The sequence below is a fragment of the Salvelinus alpinus genome, chromosome 32 (assembly GCF_045679555.1).
Source record: "Salvelinus alpinus chromosome 32, SLU_Salpinus.1, whole genome shotgun sequence".
NCBI classification, from domain to species: domain Eukaryota; kingdom Metazoa; phylum Chordata; class Actinopteri; order Salmoniformes; family Salmonidae; genus Salvelinus; species Salvelinus alpinus.
This window is the reverse complement of record NC_092117.1, coordinates 24,591,483-24,611,783: the sequence shown is the minus strand read 5'-3', so window position 1 is coordinate 24,611,783 and position 20,301 is coordinate 24,591,483. Positions and strand designations below refer to the sequence as shown.

At 44.4% G+C, this 20,301-nt stretch overlaps 1 protein-coding gene across 4 annotated transcripts in view; it reads left to right on the top strand.

Moving 5' to 3' along the window:
* The window catches only part of LOC139562199 (echinoderm microtubule-associated protein-like 6), a 126,308-nt gene that overhangs the window by 55,509 nt on the left and 50,498 nt on the right, over positions 1-20,301 (top strand). For 2 of the 4 annotated variants that reach the window (XM_071379645.1, XM_071379642.1), the window contains exons 18-28: positions 2,306-2,508; positions 3,824-3,935; positions 8,550-8,677; positions 11,406-11,547; positions 11,972-12,124; positions 12,570-12,701; positions 12,810-12,898; positions 13,033-13,209; positions 14,360-14,564; positions 14,997-15,123; positions 17,211-17,225. In XM_071379645.1, the coding sequence (XP_071235746.1) occupies positions 2,306-2,508; positions 3,824-3,935; positions 8,550-8,677; positions 11,406-11,547; positions 11,972-12,124; positions 12,570-12,701; positions 12,810-12,898; positions 13,033-13,209; positions 14,360-14,564; positions 14,997-15,123; positions 17,211-17,225 (1,483 nt within the window). The remainder of the gene's footprint in view (positions 1-2,305; positions 2,509-3,823; positions 3,936-8,549; positions 8,678-11,405; positions 11,548-11,971; positions 12,125-12,569; positions 12,702-12,809; positions 12,899-13,032; positions 13,210-14,359; positions 14,565-14,996; positions 15,124-17,210; positions 17,226-20,301) is intronic. The other 2 variants (XM_071379646.1, XM_071379643.1) reach the window with 1 other exon arrangement.

The following is a 20,301-nucleotide window of genomic DNA, read 5'->3' as shown; positions in this document are numbered from 1 at the left end:
ATGAGTCTCTCTCATACTATCAGTTTATATCATACTATCAATCTCTGTCATACTATCAGTCTCTCTAATACTATCAGTCTATATCTTTTTATCAGTCTCTCTAATACTATCAGTCTATATCTTTTTATCAGTCTCTCTCATACTATCAGTCTCTCTCATACTATCAGTCTCTTTCATACTATCAGTCTCTCATACTATCAATCTCTCATACGATCAGTCTCTATCATACAATGTATCTATCAAACAATCAGTCTCTATCATACTATCAGTCTCTCTCATACTATCAGTCTCTCTCATACGATCAGTCTCTATCATACGATCAGTCTCTATCATTAAATCAGTCTCTATCATTAAATCAGTCTCTATCATACTATCAGTCTCTGTCGTACTATCAGTCTCTGTCGTACTATCAGTCTCTGTCGTACTATCAGTCTCTATCGTACTATCAGTCTCTCTCATACTGTCAGTCTCTATCATTCGATCAGTCTCTATCATTCGATCAGTCTCTATCATACTATCAGTCTCTATCGTACTATCAGTCTCTATCATACTATCAGTCTCTCTCATACTATCAGTCGCTCTCATACTATCAGTCGCTCTCATACTATCAGTCTCTCTCATACTATCAGTCTCTATCATACGATCAGTCTCTCTCATACGATCAGTCTCTCTCATACTATCAGTCTCTCATACTATCAGTCTCTCTCATACTATCAGTCTCTCTCATACTATCAGTCTCTATCATTCGGTCAGTCTCTATCGTACTATCAGTCTCTATCATACTATCAGTCTCTCTCATATGATCAGTCTCTCTCATACGATCAGTCTCTCTCATACGATCAGTCTCTCTCATACTATCAGTCTCTCTCATACTATCAGTCTCTCTCATACTATCAGTCTCTCATACTATCAGTCTCTCATACTATCAGTCTCTCTCATACTATCAGTCTCTCTCATACTATCAGTCTCTCATACTATCAGTCTCTCATACTATCAGTCTCTCTCATACTATCAGTCTCTCATACTATCAGTCTCTCATACTATCAGTCTCTCTCATACTATCAGTCTCTCTCATACTATCAGTCTCTCATACTATCAGTCTCTCATACTATCAGTCTCTCTCATACTATCAGTCTCTATCATTCGGTCAGTCTCTATCGTACTATCAGTCTCTATCATACTATCAGTCTCTCTCATATGATCAGTCTCTCTCATACGATCAGTCTCTCTCATACGATCAGTCTCTCTCATACTATCAGTCTCTCTCATACTATCAGTCTCTCTCATACTATCAGTCTCTCATACTATCAGTCTCTCATACTATCAGTCTCTCTCATACTATCAGTCTCTCTCATACTATCAGTCTCTCTCATACGATCAGTCTCATACTATCAGTCTCTCTCATACGATCAGTCTCTCATACTATCAGTCTCTCTCATACAATCAGTCTCTCTCATACTATCAGTCTCGTACTATCAGTCCCTCTTGTACTATCAGTCTCTCTCATACTATCAGTCTCTCATACTATCAGTCTCTCATACTATCAGTCTCTCTCATATGATCAGTCTCTCTCATACTATCAGTCTCATACTATCAGTCTCTCTCTTACTATCAGTCTCTCTCATACGATCAGTCTCTCTCATACTATCAGTCTCTCTCATACGATCAGTCTCTCTCATACGATCAGTCTCTCTCATACGATCAGTCTCTCTCATACTATCAGTCTCTCTCATACGATCAGTCTCTCTCATACGATCAGTCTCTCTCATACTATGTCTCTATCGTACTATCAGTCCCTCTTGTACTATCAGTCTCTCTCATACTATCAGTCTCTCATACTATCAGTCTCTCATACTATCAGTCTCTCTCATATGATCAGTCTCTCTCATACTATCAGTCTCATACTATCAGTCTCTCTCTTACTATCAGTCTCTCTCATACGATCAGTCTCTCTCATACTATCAGTCTCTCTCATACGATCAGTCTCTCTCATACTATGTCTCTATCGTACTATCAGTCTCTATTGTACTATCAGTCTCTATCGTCCTATCAGTCTCTATCGTCCAATCAGTCTCTATCGTACTATCAGTCTCTCTCTTTCTAGCTCCTCTCCTCTCATGTCCCTGTTTTTCTTTCAAGTATATCCTTCTAGGTGTTTTCACACTGTGATTCTGTCTTTAGGAAAGTGATCCACCCTGTCATTTTTCGAATGAACATCGGAACAACTCTGTCTTGTCAGGCATGGTATGTTTGTGGAAATCAATTGATATATGCGTGAGTTTCTAATGGTGGGCTGTCTCTACAGGTGGAGGCCTTATGTTCCAGCGAGGCATCTTTGGGAACCTGGGGAAGCTAGAGACAATGATGTCAGTGTGTTATGGTCGGACAGACGAGCTGGTATTCTCTGGAGCCGCCACGGGGGACATATACGTCTGGAAGGAGCCCGTGCTGCTGAAGACCATCAAGGCCCACGACGGACCTGTGTTCGCCATGTACTCCCTGGACAAGGTACTCTACTGGGTGTCAGCCCTGTCTGATAACAACAGACTGTTGGTCAACTAGTTTTCACTAACCTTATAATCTCATAATAATCATAATCTTATAATAAGATCCTCATCTGGAACGGCTCTGTATTGTACTCTGGTTTCCCCACACCCACACTTGGTGTAAATATTTCATTGTCTTTCTTCCCATTGACTCATAAACGCCCTATGACTGCTCTATGAGGACTTCACCATATGAAATTTATGTTATGTTGTCCACTAGAATAATTTCAGAGTGATATTGTTGCTGCTGGCTGTAGTTATGGATGTGTTTAACTATAATTGGCCTGTAGTTGAGGAAGTTATCAATATTGTAGTGCTCTGATGAGGAGCTTTGGAGAGACGTGATGTGTTGAGGCATGGTGGTTATTGTGTTTGGGGGCAAACACAGCATCATTAGGCAGCATGATTAAGCCACACATAGATTTCTCGTTTTCCTAATTGGCCATTTGCAGCCTGTCATTTGACTGTGTGCAAATACTATGTAGTCTTAATGACCAATGGAAACCTTGGTGTGTATTGCATCATGCATCTCCCTCCTGATGCTGAGATTGGATTAATTAAATGGATTGTCTCCCATGAACTTCTGTTCTGTGGAAAATCATTATATCGCTATTTACTGTTACTGATGAAGACTGGCGTGATTATAAGCAGTCAATCCTATCTCTTGTCTTCAGTCCACGATAGTGTTTTTAATTAAACATCGTATAGTGTTTTCTCCCTCTCGTACAAATAGATTGTCTATTTATTCGCAATCTCTTCAAGTAGAGATGCCTTAGATCAAAACAAAATATTATAGTCCCATTAGATGTAACATTTATGTGATGCTGTTTCCAAAACCTTTCATCAGAGAAGCAGTCTTAAGGAGGATGTGGGAGGGCGTTCCTGGGGGAGACCGCCACTGAATTCCTGATGTGTTGTTGTTGCTGCTGCTTCAGATCTTTGACAGGCCCTGTCTGGTAGTAGAAGTCATTGCAATTCCCAACTGCTTCTGTATGTTGTGAAAAATGTCAGAGACAATGTTTTTTATTTGTCTTCCCTCCATCCATACCTTCCTCCTGCACTTCCTCATCCAACACTTCCTTCTCAGTTTCAAGACAAACTGACCCCCTACCATCCTTCAGCGGTTCAGACAGACCTCTTGACAAGCTGTCAGGCGGAACATTAGCGTCGGTCAGAGCCCCTGTCTCATCCGGCCCTCATCACTGTTAGTTTTCCTCAGTGGGGTTGTCAGTGGTGGAGTACCTTGGGTGACGTCCCTCTGCTGTTGTTCCCTCCAGGGCTTTGTGACAGGTGGGAAGGACGGAGTAGTGGAGCTGTGGGACGACATGTTTGAGAGGTGCCTGAAGACATACGCTATCAAGAGAGCAGCCCTCTCCCCGGGATCTAAAGGTAGGAAACCACATGTTTGAGAGGTGCCTGAAGACATACGCTATCAAGAGAGCAGCCCTCTCCCCGGGATCTAAAGGTAGGAAACCACATGTTTGAGAGGTGCCTGAAGACATACGCTATCAAGAGAGCAGCCCTCTCCCCGGGATCTAAAGGTAGGAAACCACATGTTTGAGAGGTGCCTGAAGACATACGCTATCAAGAGAGCAGCCCTCTCCCCGGGATCTAAAGGTAGGAAACCACATGTTTGAGAGGTGCCTGAAGACATACGCTATCAAGAGAGCAGCCCTCTCCCCGGGATCTAAAGGTAGGAAACCACATGTTTGAGAGGTGCCTGAAGACATACGCTATCAAGAGAGCAGCCCTCTCCCCGGGATCTAAAGGTAGGAAACCACATGTTTGAGAGGTGCCTGAAGACATACGCTATCAAGAGAGCAGCCCTCTCCCCGGGATCTAAAGGTAGGAAACCACATGTTTGAGAGGTGCCTGAAGACATACGCTATCAAGAGAGCAGCCCTCTCCCCGGGATCTAAAGGTAGGAAACCACATGTTTGAGAGGTGCCTGAAGACATACGCTATCAAGAGAGCAGCCCTCTCCCCGGGATCTAAAGGTAGGAAACCACATGTTTGAGAGGTGCCTGAAGACATACGCTATCAAGAGAGCAGCCCTCTCCCCGGGATCTAAAGGTAGGAAACCACATGTTTGAGAGGTGCCTGAAGACATACGCTATCAAGAGAGCAGCCCTCTCCCCGGGATCTAAAGGTAGGAAACCACATGTTTGAGAGGTGCCTGAAGACATACGCTATCAAGAGAGCAGCCCTCTCCCCGGGATCTAAAGGTAGGAAACCACATGTTTGAGAGGTGCCTGAAGACATACGCTATCAAGAGAGCAGCCCTCTCCCCGGGATCTAAAGGTAGGAAACCACATGTTTGAGAGGTGCCTGAAGACATACGCTATCAAGAGAGCAGCCCTCTCCCCGGGATCTAAAGGTAGGAAACCACATGTTTGAGAGGTGCCTGAAGACATACGCTATCAAGAGAGCAGCCCTCTCCCCGGGATCTAAAGGTAGGAAACCACATGTTTGAGAGGTGCCTGAAGACATACGCTATCAAGAGAGCAGCCCTCTCCCCGGGATCTAAAGGTAGGAAACCACATGTTTGAGAGGTGCCTGAAGACATACGCTATCAAGAGAGCAGCCCTCTCCCCGGGATCTAAAGGTAGGAAACCACATGTTTGAGAGGTGCCTGAAGACATACGCTATCAAGAGAGCAGCCCTCTCCCCGGGATCTAAAGGTAGGAAACCACATGTTTGAGAGGTGCCTGAAGACATACGCTATCAAGAGAGCAGCCCTCTCCCCGGGATCTAAAGGTAGGAAACCACATGTTTGAGAGGTGCCTGAAGACATACGCTATCAAGAGAGCAGCCCTCTCCCCGGGATCTAAAGGTAGGAAACCACATGTTTGAGAGGTGCCTGAAGACATACGCTATCAAGAGAGCAGCCCTCTCCCCGGGATCTAAAGGTAGGAAACCACATGTTTGAGAGGTGCCTGAAGACATACGCTATCAAGAGAGCAGCCCTCTCCCCGGGATCTAAAGGTAGGAAACCACATGTTTGAGAGGTGCCTGAAGACATACGCTATCAAGAGAGCAGCCCTCTCCCCGGGATCTAAAGGTAGGAAACCACATGTTTGAGAGGTGCCTGAAGACATACGCTATCAAGAGAGCAGCCCTCTCCCCGGGATCTAAAGGTAGGAAACCACATGTTTGAGAGGTGCCTGAAGACATACGCTATCAAGAGAGCAGCCCTCTCCCCGGGATCTAAAGGTAGGAAACCACATGTTTGAGAGGTGCCTGAAGACATACGCTATCAAGAGAGCAGCCCTCTCCCCGGGATCTAAAGGTAGGAAACCACATGTTTGAGAGGTGCCTGAAGACATACGCTATCAAGAGAGCAGCCCTCTCCCCGGGATCTAAAGGTAGGAAACCACATGTTTGAGAGGTGCCTGAAGACATACGCTATCAAGAGAGCAGCCCTCTCCCCGGGATCTAAAGGTAGGAAACCACATGTTTGAGAGGTGCCTGAAGACATACGCTATCAAGAGAGCAGCCCTCTCCCCGGGATCTAAAGGTAGGAAACCACATGTTTGAGAGGTGCCTGAAGACATACGCTATCAAGAGAGCAGCCCTCTCCCCGGGATCTAAAGGTAGGAAACCACATGTTTGAGAGGTGCCTGAAGACATACGCTATCAAGAGAGCAGCCCTCTCCCCGGGATCTAAAGGTAGGAAACCACATGTTTGAGAGGTGCCTGAAGACATACGCTATCAAGAGAGCAGCCCTCTCCCCGGGATCTAAAGGTAGGAAACCACATGTTTGAGAGGTGCCTGAAGACATACGCTATCAAGAGAGCAGCCCTCTCCCCGGGATCTAAAGGTAGGAAACCACATGTTTGAGAGGTGCCTGAAGACATACGCTATCAAGAGAGCAGCCCTCTCCCCGGGATCTAAAGGTAGGAAACCACATGTTTGAGAGGTGCCTGAAGACATACGCTATCAAGAGAGCAGCCCTCTCCCCGGGATCTAAAGGTAGGAAACCACATGTTTGAGAGGTGCCTGAAGACATACGCTATCAAGAGAGCAGCCCTCTCCCCGGGATCTAAAGGTAGGAAACCACATGTTTGAGAGGTGCCTGAAGACATACGCTATCAAGAGAGCAGCCCTCTCCCCGGGATCTAAAGGTAGGAAACCACATGTTTGAGAGGTGCCTGAAGACATACGCTATCAAGAGAGCAGCCCTCTCCCCGGGATCTAAAGGTAGGAAACCACATGTTTGAGAGGTGCCTGAAGACATACGCTATCAAGAGAGCAGCCCTCTCCCCGGGATCTAAAGGTAGGAAACCACATGTTTGAGAGGTGCCTGAAGACATACGCTATCAAGAGAGCAGCCCTCTCCCCGGGATCTAAAGGTAGGAAACCACATGTTTGAGAGGTGCCTGAAGACATACGCTATCAAGAGAGCAGCCCTCTCCCCGGGATCTAAAGGTAGGAAACCACATGTTTGAGAGGTGCCTGAAGACATACGCTATCAAGAGAGCAGCCCTCTCCCCGGGATCTAAAGGTAGGAAACCACATGTTTGAGAGGTGCCTGAAGACATACGCTATCAAGAGAGCAGCCCTCTCCCCGGGATCTAAAGGTAGGAAACCACATGTTTGAGAGGTGCCTGAAGACATACGCTATCAAGAGAGCAGCCCTCTCCCCGGGATCTAAAGGTAGGAAACCACATGTTTGAGAGGTGCCTGAAGACATACGCTATCAAGAGAGCAGCCCTCTCCCCGGGATCTAAAGGTAGGAAACCACATGTTTGAGAGGTGCCTGAAGACATACGCTATCAAGAGAGCAGCCCTCTCCCCGGGATCTAAAGGTAGGAAACCACATGTTTGAGAGGTGCCTGAAGACATACGCTATCAAGAGAGCAGCCCTCTCCCCGGGATCTAAAGGTAGGAAACCACATGTTTGAGAGGTGCCTGAAGACATACGCTATCAAGAGAGCAGCCCTCTCCCCGGGATCTAAAGGTAGGAAACCACATGTTTGAGAGGTGCCTGAAGACATACGCTATCAAGAGAGCAGCCCTCTCCCCGGGATCTAAAGGTAGGAAACCACATGTTTGAGAGGTGCCTGAAGACATACGCTATCAAGAGAGCAGCCCTCTCCCCGGGATCTAAAGGTAGGAAACCACATGTTTGAGAGGTGCCTGAAGACATACGCTATCAAGAGAGCAGCCCTCTCCCCGGGATCTAAAGGTAGGAAACCACATGTTTGAGAGGTGCCTGAAGACATACGCTATCAAGAGAGCAGCCCTCTCCCCGGGATCTAAAGGTAGGAAACCACATGTTTGAGAGGTGCCTGAAGACATACGCTATCAAGAGAGCAGCCCTCTCCCCGGGATCTAAAGGTAGGAAACCACATGTTTGAGAGGTGCCTGAAGACATACGCTATCAAGAGAGCAGCCCTCTCCCCGGGATCTAAAGGTAGGAAACCACATGTTTGAGAGGTGCCTGAAGACATACGCTATCAAGAGAGCAGCCCTCTCCCCGGGATCTAAAGGTAGGAAACCACATGTTTGAGAGGTGCCTGAAGACATACGCTATCAAGAGAGCAGCCCTCTCCCCGGGATCTAAAGGTAGGAAACCACATGTTTGACTCCTTTTTATTTATTCCATTCCAGCCATTACTATGAGCCTGTCCTCCTATAGCTCCTCCTCCCACCAACCTCCATAACACTCCCTACAGTAACTGACAGTCAACCAAAGTCTTTGACAGATACAGAAACACTATCTGAGAAGTACTGAAATTCTCTCTTAAAGGCAAGCTCTGACCCTGTAAAACACATACCTGTATCAGGAAGCGTAATGTGTTTGAAATTTGACCATAAACGGTCAATAGATACTCTAGCCATCATTGAGCACTGTATCCTCCTCTAGTTAGTGCTGCCATCTCTTGGCCTCATGTGAAAATGCAAAGAATGTTACTTCTATCTGCTGCTATCGATCTGAGAGGATTTCACTGCTACGGCTATACTTAGTCTTTACAGTGCTATTTGCGTGTGTGTCCCAGGTCTGCTCTTGGAGGACAACCCCTCCATTCGTGCTATAACTCTGGGACACGGACACATCCTGGTGGGAACCAAGAATGGAGAAATACTTGAAATCGACAAGAGTGGACCCATGACCCTGCTAGTCCAGGTGTGTGTGTGTGTGTGTGTGTGTGTGTGTGTGTGTGTGTGTGTGTGTGTGTGTGTGTGTGTGTGTGTGTGTGTGTGTGTGTGTGTGTGTGTGTGTGTGTGTGTGTGTGTGTGTGTGTGTGTGTGTGTGTGTGTGTGTGTGTGTGAGAACAGCTGAAACACCTAGAGTGGGGTGTTTTTCCATTTCAGCTTATTTTTCCCAATTTGGGTTGGAGGACACATTTTTACAGCAGCATCCTGCAGTGAAACAGCAGCCTTCAGGTGTTACCTGTTCTCCACTGACTGTTTCTTGATGTGTTGGCTAGTTACTTAGGCTACTTGATGTGTTGGCTAGTTACTTAGGCTACTTGATGTGTTGGCTTGTTACTCAGGCTGCTTGATGTGTTGGCTTGTTACTCAGGCTACTTGATGTGTTGGCTAGTTACTCAGGCTACTTGATGTGTTGGCTAGTTACTCAGGCTACTTGATGTGTTGGCTAGTTACTCAGGCTACTTGATGTGTTGGCTAGTTACTCAGGCTACTTGATGTGTTGGCTAGTTACTCAGGCTACTTGATGTGTTGGCTTGTTACTCAGGCTACTTGATGTGTTGGCTAGTTACTCAGGCTACTTGATGTGTTGGCTTGTTACTCAGGCTACTTGATGTGCTGGCTTGTTACTCAGGATTCTTGATGTGTTGGCTTGTTACTCAGGCTACTTGATGTGTTGGCTTGTTACTCAGGCTACTTGATGTGTTGGCTTATTACTCAGGCTACTTGATGTGTTGGCTTGTTACTCAGGCTACTTGATGTGTTGGCTTGTTACTCAGGCTACTTGATGTGTTGGCTTGTTACTCGGGATTCTTGATGTGTTGGCTTGTTACTCGGGATTCTTGATGTGTTGGCTTGTTACTCAGGCTACTTGATGTGTTGGCTTGTTACTCGGGATTCTAGATGTGTTGGCTTGTTACTCAGGCTACTTGATGTGTTGGCTTGTTACTCAGGCTACTTGATGTGTTGGCTTGTTACTCAGGCTACTTGATGTGTTGGCTTGTTACTCGGGATTCTTGATGTGTTGGCTTGTTACTCGGGATTCTTGATGTGTTGGCTTGTTACTCAGGATACTTGATGTGTTGGCTTGTTACTCAGGCTACTTGATGTGTTGGCTTGTTACTCAGGCTACTTGATGTGTTGGCTTGTTACTCGGGATTCTTGATGTGTTGGCTTGTTACTCAGGATACTTGATGTGTTGGCTTGTTACTCGGGATTCTTGATGTGTTGGCTTGTTACTCAGGCTACTTGATGTGTTGGCTTGTTACTCAGGCTACTTGATGTGTTGGCTTGTTACTCGGGATTCTTGATGTGTTGGCTTATTACTCAGGCTGCTTGATGTGTTGGCTTGTTACTCAGGCTACTTGATGTGTTGGCTTGTTACTCAGGCTACTTGATGTGTTGGCTTGTTACTCGGGATTCTTGATGTGTTGGCTTGTTACTCAGGATACTTGATGTGTTGGCTTGTTACTCGGGATTCTTGATGTGTTGGCTTGTTACTCAGGCTACTTGATGTGTTGGCTTATTACTCAGGATTCTTGATGTGTTGGCTTGTTACTCAGGCTACTTGATGTGTTGGCTTGTTACTCAGGATACTTGATGTGTTGGCTTGTTACTCGGGATTCTTGATGTGTTGGCTTGTTACTCGGGATTCTTGATGTGTTGGCTTGTTACTCAGGCTACTTGATGTGTTGGCTTGTTACTCAGGCTACTTGATGTGTTGGCTTGTTACTCGGGATTCTTGATGTGTTGGCTTGTTACTCAGGCTACTTGATGTGTTGGCTTGTTACTCAGGCTACTTGATGTGTTGGCTTGTTACTCGGGATTCTTGATGTGTTGGCTTATTACTCAGGCTGCTTGATGTGTTGGCTTGTTACTCAGGATTCTTGATGTGTTGGCTTGTTACTCGGGATTCTTGATGTGTTGGCTTATTACTCAGGCTGCTTGATGTGTTGGCTTGTTACTCAGGATACTTGATGTGTTGGCTTATTCCTCACTTCCTCTATACTCCACTCAGGGACTGCAGTCGGAAATAAATCAATGGTTATCCGAGGCAACCTTTTCAATCTGACAGTCTGCTGCATGGCTGGCTCCGAAAAGCCCTGTGTTCTCTCTTGATTATCTGGAATAGTCCATAGCTTAATATCTCAACACCTTCCTTATTATTGTTTCTCTTGCCTGTGTCACAAGGCTCTGTGGTGCTGCTGCGTACATGGCAGTTACAGTAGTTGGTATTATGAGTGTGTGCGACCGTGTGTGTGTGTACGTGTGTGTGTGTGCGTGTCTATGCTTCCTTGCGTGCATGTGTGGTTCTGACTGTGCATTGCTGTGGTAGTTCCCTTTTATGGGTGCAGAGCAGCCCTTACAGCTCAGAGTCAGAGCCTCCACGATTCCTTTGCAGTCAGGTACGTGTGCTCTGTTGCCATGGTGAACAGACCTGATGGGGATGGGTTATGAAGGATCAGTATGGAAGTGTTGTTGAGTAAAATCGATGCTGCTATCTGGGATGCGATGGATTGGGGCTTTTGTTTAGCCTCTCACTCAAACTCCACGTCAATATGAGCACAATGTATCGTTCTGAGAAAAAAGAGTGAATGATTTTGTGGGTGACAGGTGTGTCAAATGGATTAGGTGTAATGGTTCAGGGCATGTCAACTGTGACTGACTAACAGTTGTGTGTCCGTCTATTGCTATGGTTACAGGGTCACATGGACGGCGAGGTGTGGGGTCTTGCTGCTCACCCCCTGCTTCCCATATGTGCCACAGTGAGTGATGACAAAACCCTGCGGATATGGGAGCTCTTCACTAACCACCGCATGGTGGCAGTTCGCAAACTTAAAAAAGGTACTGCTGAATGTTGATATCTTCCTTGACTAATGAGTCATTAACTCCCATGATCATCAACAAAACATACAGATGTAGGATTGTCATTTGAGCAAGTTTGCTACAGCAGGAAAATAACTCTGCAGCAACAGGAAATGTGGATTATAATTAATGGAATTTCTTTGTAGGGGTTGATACATTTTTCGTAAGGGAAAATCAAGTTTGAAATGTAAGTGAAATTTACAAACTTTAGAAGCCTTCTAAAATTCAAATACACTCCAAGTTTGCATTTCCTGGTTTGCAGTAAAATTCTCAGCAACAAAAGAGGGATCAAATTAAGATCCTACATCTGTAAGGCACTCTAGTGTATCCTTCTGTGTCTGTCAGTCTATGTCTGTATCTCCATTTTGGAAGTGTTTAACTCTGTGTGTGATGTGTGTATCAGGTGGAAGATGCTGTGCCTTCTCCCCTGATGGGAAAGCCTTAGCGGTGGGCCTCAATGATGGTAGTTTTCTGGTGGTGAACTCTGACACCCTGGAGGACCTGGTGTCCTTCCATCACAGGAAGGAGTCTATCTCTGACATCAGGTTTTCACAAGGTAACCTTTGACATAGACTCTGTACTATCAGCCGACTGGATCACTTATCATTGATATTTGTATTTCATAACACTGATAATACGCATGGGTATTTTATTAGTAAGGTTAATTTGAGTTCAACAGTTCCTAATATACACTCTTTGAAAAAAGGGTTCCAAAAGGGTTATTCGGCTGTCCTCATAGGAGAACCCTTTTTGGTTCCAGGTAGAACCCTTTTTGGTTCCAGATAGAACCCTCTGTGAAAAGGGTTCAACCTGGAACCAAAAGGCTTCTACTTGGCACCAAAAGGTTTCTCCAAAGGGTTCTCCTATGGGGACAGCCGAATAACCCTTTTAGGTTCTAGATAGCACCTTTTTTTCTAAGAGTGTATGCAGTGAGGTTTCACTGAATAGCATTATCGCCCACCTGGCTGAGGTGTTGACCACTGGTTCTATGGCTTCCTTAGACGCTGGTAAATACCTCGCTGTGGCCTCTCATGATAACTTTGTGGATATCTACAATGTGCTGTCCAGTAAGAGGGTGGGAATCTGTAAAGGAGCTTCAAGCTATATCACTCACATAGACTGGGACTCTCGTGGTGAGTTTATGGTGTAATTGCAAGAGGAGCATGAATTCTCCTTAGTAGTCTATAGATACAAGTTTTATTTTGTCCTTGGATTCTGAGAAAGTACATTTTTTACTGTAGGTAAATTGCTGCAAGTAAATTCAGGTGCCAAAGAGCAATTATTCTTCGAAGCCCCAAGAGGGAAGAGACAAACCATAAGAAATTCTGAGGTAAGAGACCCAACTGAGATTGTCATTTTTCTCAGCTAGAAATCAAAAATGTATGGACACTCCATGAAAACAGGAAGCAGTGTTTAACACACTGTGTGTGTGTGTGCGCGCACATTCCTGTTTCCGCCTGTCAGATAGAGAAGATGGAGTGGGCTACCTGGACGTGTGTCCTGGGCCCCACCTGTGAGGGGATCTGGCCCACCCACAGTGACATCACAGACGTCAACGCCGCCTCGCTCACCAAAGACAAGAAGCTGCTAGCCACCGGAGACGACTTTGGCTTCCTCAAGCTCTTCAGCTATCCAACCAGGGTGCGACAGCTCAGTACACATGCACTAGTGTTAATTTACATTTTACTCACTTGAACTGAAATGGAATTAATCCCAACGCTGGTACATGTCTCAGTTGTTGACTCAAGTTGAATGTTGTCTCTTTGTTCAACTTGGTTCAATGTTGTCTCTTTGTTCAACTTGGTTCAATGTTGTCTCTTTGTTCAACTTGGTTCAATGTTGTCTCTTTGTTCAACTTGGTTCAATGTTGTCTCTTGGTTCAACTTGGTTCAATGTTGTCTCTTTGTTCAACTTGGTTCAATGTTGTCTCTTTGTTCAACTTGGTTCAATGTTGTCTCTTTGTTCAACTTGGTTCAATGTTGTCTCTTTGTTCAACTTGGTTCAATGTTGTCTCTTGGTTCAACTTGGTTCAATGTTGTCTCTTTGTTCAACTTGGTTCAATGTTGTCTCTTTGTTCAACTTGGTTCAATGTTGTCTCTTTGTTCAACTTGGTTCAATGTTGTCTCTTTGTTCAACTTGGTTCAATGTTGTCTCTTTGTTCAACTTGGTTCAATGTTGTCTCTTGGTTCAATGTTGTCTCTTTGTTCAACTTGGTTCAATGTTGTCTCTTGGTTCAACTTGGTTCAATGTTGTCTCTTGGTTCAACTTGGTTCAATGTTGTCTCTTGGTTCAGCTTGGTTCAATGTTGTCTCTTTGTTCAACTTGGTTCAATGTTGTCTCTTTGTTCAACTTGGTTCAATGTTGTCTCTTTGTTCAACTTGGTTCAATGTTGTCTCTTGGTTCAACTTGGTTCAATGTTGTATCTTGGTTCAATGTTGTCTCTTGGTTCAACTTGGTTCAATGTTGTCTCTTGGTTCAATGTTGTCTCTTGGTTCAACTTGGTTCAATGTTGTCTCTTGGTTCAATGTTGTCTCTTTGTTCAACTTGGTTCAATGTTGTCTCTTGGTTCAATGTTGTCTCTTGGTTCAACTTGGTTCAATGTTGTCTCTTGGTTCAACTTGGTTCAATGTTGTATCTTGGTTCAATGTTGTCTCTTGGTTCAACTTGGTTCAATGTTGTCTCTTGGTTCAATGTTGTCTCTTGGTTCAACTTGGTTCAATGTTGTCTCTTGGTTCAGCTTGGTTCAATGTTGTCTCTTGGTTCAACTTGGCATTGTCTGCTCCCCCCTCAGGGTCAATATGCCCGCTTCAAGAAGTACGTGGGCCACAGTGCCCATATAACCAACGTGCGATGGGCACAAGATGACGCCACGCTACTGACGCTGGGCGGAGCTGACACAGCACTGATGATTTGGAGCCTGGAGAGAACCGGAGAGGGTCACAGGGAGAACCCTGTGGACAGCGAGGAGTCAGACGATGACATTGAGGAGGACGGAGGTAAACGCCAGCCTTTAGACTACTGATCCATACAGTACAGTAGTATACAATACTACTATATACAGTAGTGCTTGTGGGCGGAAGGTAGCTTAGTGGTTAGAATGTTGGGCCAGTAACTGAAAGGTCGCCGGTTCAAACACCCAAGCCAACAAGGTGAAAAATCTGTCTGTGCCCTTGGGCAAGGCACTTAACACCATAGTACTATGTCTGACCCTGTAAAAAAGCACATTTCACTGCAACTATCCTGTGTATGTGACAATAAAACATATATATTACTTTTTTTTATATACACATTCTTACAACTCTCTCACAATCTACTCTTAGAAATCCCATACAACATTCTCAACAGACACACACATTGCTATCCTGATCAAATACTAATTTTACACACTGCTCTAATTGGCGAGTCTCTTCCTGTGGGCGTGTCTGTAGGGTATGACAGTGATGTGGCAAGGGAGAACAGCATCAACTACACCACTAAGATCTATGCTGTCAGCATCCGGGGTATGTGTGGCATCAAGCCCCACCAGCAACTGAAGGAGGTGTCAGCAGAGGAAAGGTACACCCCCACACCTCTGTCTCTGCCCACGTGTCCCTTCCTTCTCTAATGGCTGAACTGTACAGATTCTGTTTTGGGACTGGTAGTTGTCACTTAGTGATAGAGCTTAAACATTAGAGTGTCTTGGCCCCTGACCATTGTGTTGTGTGTAGATTTAAAACAATTTAAAGTCTGAGGCAGTGACAATAAAAAATGCCCAAGTTTTATCTGTTATGTTAGGCCTCAAAAGACTGTTAAAGTCTTGATCCTAATCAGGCTGCCATCAGCTTCCAACACCATTTGATTGTCTACACAGGAATGCTTATAGAGTCCTCTGGTGTCAGAAACAGGAACTGCACCTGTCTACCAGTACACATCTATATGAGTATTATTCATATCTACAGTATTTATACCTTTTGTAAAGCCTCAGAGGTGGTCATTGTAGGGTTGACATGGATATAGAGTTTGGTCTTCAGTGCTTAGCTGACAGCATTTGAAGTTTAAGGGAAGACTGCGTGGGGTTTGTTTTCATGTTAGACTATTTCAAATGGAGTATGAGGCCTGATTTAGTTTGATAGACATAGACTACTCTTTACCTATCTGTACTACTTGCATTAAAAAACAAGACATTATATGCTCATAGAAAGATCTTTATCCCCAGTTCTATGTTATTTCTTTCTGCCTTTATGAGTGTACACGTGTGCTTTATGTGTCCTCTCTCTAATACGCTCTCTCTATTCACCTCTGTTGCTATGATACTGTCGATTGTCCTGGGCATGCATTGTGGATGTAGCCCATTGATATTGTATGCCGTGTGCATGTTTTATGTGTGATCCATCTATCTGCGGATTGTTGGGTGTACGTGTTTGGGTCGTAGTCTGTGTGGTGTTACAGTATGAGATGGCATGTTCTTGTGGCTTGTGAAGGAATCTTGTCAAAGTATTGCACAATGTTATGTGCATGTGTAGCAGGTGTGCTCTCTTGAGCTTCTGTGTGATATCTGTTGCTATGATACCGATATGTTGTGTATACAGTACCTATACAGTATCATTGGTATGTTCTCAGTTGCTTTGAGACTGTATCGAGTATTGCCACATCAGTGGTTCGACCATCAATATAAATGGCTTATCAGCTATGTGCAGCTAGGGGAAGTCAAAAATATACTGTGTAAATAGCATATATAGCCCGAGGAGACAATGATTGATTTTTGTCAAAGCCAAAGGTTGCGTTGCCACAAATTGTATTCTAAGCCATAAAATGTGCATTATTTACCATGACGCTCCCCACTATTTTCCATTATTGTCACATATAGCAGTGCTGTTATGTATGAAAGACTTTGACTTTGTCCATTCTCTTTCATATAATGTGTAGAATAACATTTACCCAATTATACAGCATCACAGAATGACAGGAAACATGAAATAGTTACAGAACATGAACCAGTGAAGAACCTATCATATACTATCTGGGGGGCTCACAACGTCGCCCCACCCCCCGGAGTGATCGGTGGCCCCGGGGCATGTACCCTGCATGCCCGTTCGGTAATCTGGCCCTGATGGTAGGCTACCATGCTGATTTGTCCCCACAACCATACCATCTGGTACCCACTTCTGTCTTGAGAAACACTTCAAGGTAGACTCAGCGATATGCTGTAGATTCAGAAAGTAAGCAGCATTATGGGTCCATTTCTGCAACAACTAAGAGGATTGGACCGCGAGGCTCAACTTCTCAGTTGTTTTGGTGCTCTGGCTACCACGCTCTAACAGGGTGAAGGTAACCCGTGCACATGCGCAGATACTGTGTGTGACTGTGTGAGAGCGAGGTCTTGTGTCTCGCTCATCTCATTATCTGCGGTGCTGCTCGCGGCAACGTCATTTCACTGAGTCTACCTTTGAAAGATGCGTTATAAAGGTGTAATTTCAGCCAGTAGTTTTAAAAGTAGTGCTCACAATCCAAAACAGGTCGCCGACAATTGTATACGACGTAATCCATTTCGTATTATATGTCACAAATTCCAATTCGTAGAATGTTACGAATTTGTAAGTGCTTAACATCCTGTTCAATCTCTTTAATATCTCTCTTGTGTTTTAACTTGCATTCCTTTGGAGGCAGGGCATTGTCAAGTAAGTATGACCTATGCATACATTCTGTGTTAGCAATGGGATGTGGGTGGTATTTCCATACATTGGATGTGAAGAGATGAGGATTTTATTTTATTGAGTGTGTAGGCAGAATATCTAACATTCAATAGAGTACATGGTGTTGTTATTTTAATCCAGGGATATCAACAGAATTTTCCATGTTTTTCCTTTTATAACCGTACATACTTGACATTTTATCCAAAAGTGTTTGTTATTTCACTGATCTCCTATAATGGTACTACAGGAAGCAGTTCTGAAAAGGCTGTATTTTCTAGTCATCTATTTATATAGACTATGGGCATAATCTCCCATAGCCCATGGATCTCAATATCACTCATATTGCTCAAAATATGGCCAATGTGAAGTTATGTCAACTGCATGAGTAAGACATTTTATTTCAGATCCTTTTGGGTCATTCGTATCACAATTTATTTTGTAGAGTACTTCGAGTACAGTGATGATTTACCAAGTGATGCTGGAGGAGACCGTTCTTTCTTTCTGTTTCTGTTTCTCCCCCTCTCTTTTCTTCTTCCTCTCTCATGGAGCCCCAGACATCACAGGACCTTGTTTTCCCATAACCCCTTGGGGGTTGAGATAGAGGCACTGACTCATTTCTCTCTTCCTGTGCCCTTCCTCCTCCTCTCATAGGAGCTCTATTGCACAATTTGCACAGGGACCCCAGGGTATGACCCCCTCCCCTTATCGCTCTGTAGACTGGTGCACTCTCTCATTCCACACTTCTCCTCCGAGCTGTCTCTCTTTCTAGCATGCTGACAGTAGGCTGACGGCCAGAGCATGGTGTGCACCAGGCAGAAATGACGGCTAATAGCTCTCCAGGTTGCTTTTTGCATGAGCATAGAGCCTTTATAGCTATATTGAGTCCCCTCGGACTCCGACCTGTCCTCTAAACCTCTCACTTGGTTCTGTCCACTGCTCTCAAGGGGATCCAGGTAAAGTGGGCTACTTGTGTCTATCACACTGTGTGCGTACACTGTGGCTCCAGGTCCACGTGTTTCTCTGTGACGTTCTGTATGTACTTGCATGGTGGCAGTCAGCTCATCTCATTCCCATCTGATCAGAACTGCATGTTTGCATCCAGACTGCAGAGTTTCACACCCAGTGGGGCTTTTTTCCCATCTTCTCTTTCTTGTCCAGATAGACACATGGAGCTAGATAGAGACATGGAGCTAGATAGAGACATGGAGCTAGATAGAGACATGGAGCTAGATAGAGACATGGAGCTAGATAGACACATGGAGCTAGATAGAGACATGGAGCTAGATAGAGACATGGAGCTAGATAGAGACATGGAGCTAGATAGAGACATGGAGCTAGATAGAGACATGGAGCTAGATAGAGACATGGAGCTAGATAGAGACATGGAGCTAGATAGAGACATGGAGCTAGATAGAGACATGGAGCTAGATAGAGACATGGAGCTAGATAGACACATGGAGCTAGATAGACACATGGAGCTAGATAGAGACATGGAGCTAGATAGACACATGGAGCTAGATAGACACATGGAGCTAGATAGACACATGGAGCTAGATAGAGACATGGAGCTAGATAGACACATGGAGCTAGATAGAGACATGGAGCTAGATAGACACATGGAGCTAGATAGACACATGGAGCTAGATAGACACATGGAGCTAGATAGAGACATGGAGCTAGATAGAGACATGGAGCTAGATAGAGACATGGAGCTAGATAGAGACATGGAGCTAGATAGAGACATGGAGCTAGATAGACACATGGAGCTAGATAGACACATGGAGCTAGATAGACACATGGAGCTAGATAGAGACATGGAGCTAGATAGAGACATGGAGCTAGATAGACACATGGAGCTAGATAGAGACATGGAGTTAGATAGAGACATGGAGTTAGATAGACACATGGAGCTAGATAGAGACATGGAGCTAGATAGAGACATGGAGCTAGATAGAGACATGGAGCTAGATAGAGACATGGAGCTAGATAGAGACATGGAGCTAGATAGAGACATGGAGCTAGATAGAGACATGGGGCTAGATAGAGACATGGAGCTAGATAGAGACATGGAGCTAGATAGAGACATGGAGCTAGATAGAGACATGGAGCTAGATAGAGACATGGAGCTAGATAGAGACATGGAGCTAGATAGAGACATGGAGCTAGATAGACACATGGAGCTAGGCAGCGTCACTCTATGACTCTCTAGTTAAATAAAGGTTAAATAACAATAACATTTATTAAAATGATTCTACAATCCTGGCTCAGCATGAAAAATGTTGCAATCAGTCCTTAGGAGTTAGTTACAACATTACTACAGATATTTAATCTGCAGTGTTATATGTGGCAACACTAAACTCTGACATGCTGATTGAAGTCACTTCAGCACGTAGACACTGATAATATTGTTAAAACACATGTGGAAGAGGGAGTCTGATTACCAAATGAAATAGGAGAAAGTAGATGTTGGAAATATTAGCTCCCTGCCGTGCATGATCATCCAAACAATGCTGGTTAAATACTGTTCAAACAAACAGAGAACGACGGTAGTGTCTGTCAGCTGTAAGGAGTGTAAACTATGTATGTGATCACAGATATCACCTTTGGGCTAGTAATTTGCCAGTGAGCTGGAACCTTGTCTTGTATGACAGGGCTGTATTTCTACCAGGCCATTGCACACAGTGGTGGTGCTGTATAACTAATGGTTCTGCATTGTCATTACACTGTTCAACCTCCTGTGGGATTTCAACCTCCAAGGTCTTCTTCAATATGTGTTTCCCTGTTAACTTGTAGACTCTGTCTGTCAGTGTGTGTGCGCACGGGGGCATGCACACATTCTCATGAACCTTTGACAACCTATGTTAAGGACCAATAACTTAATAAATCAAATCAAATCAAACTGTATTTGTCAAATGCGCCGAATACAACAAGTGTAGATCTTACCGTGAGATGCTTACCTAAAAATTCTTAACAAACAGTGCAGTTCAAGAAGAGTTAAGAAAATATTTACCAAATAAACTAAAGTAAAAAAAATTATAAAAAGTAACACAATAACATAACA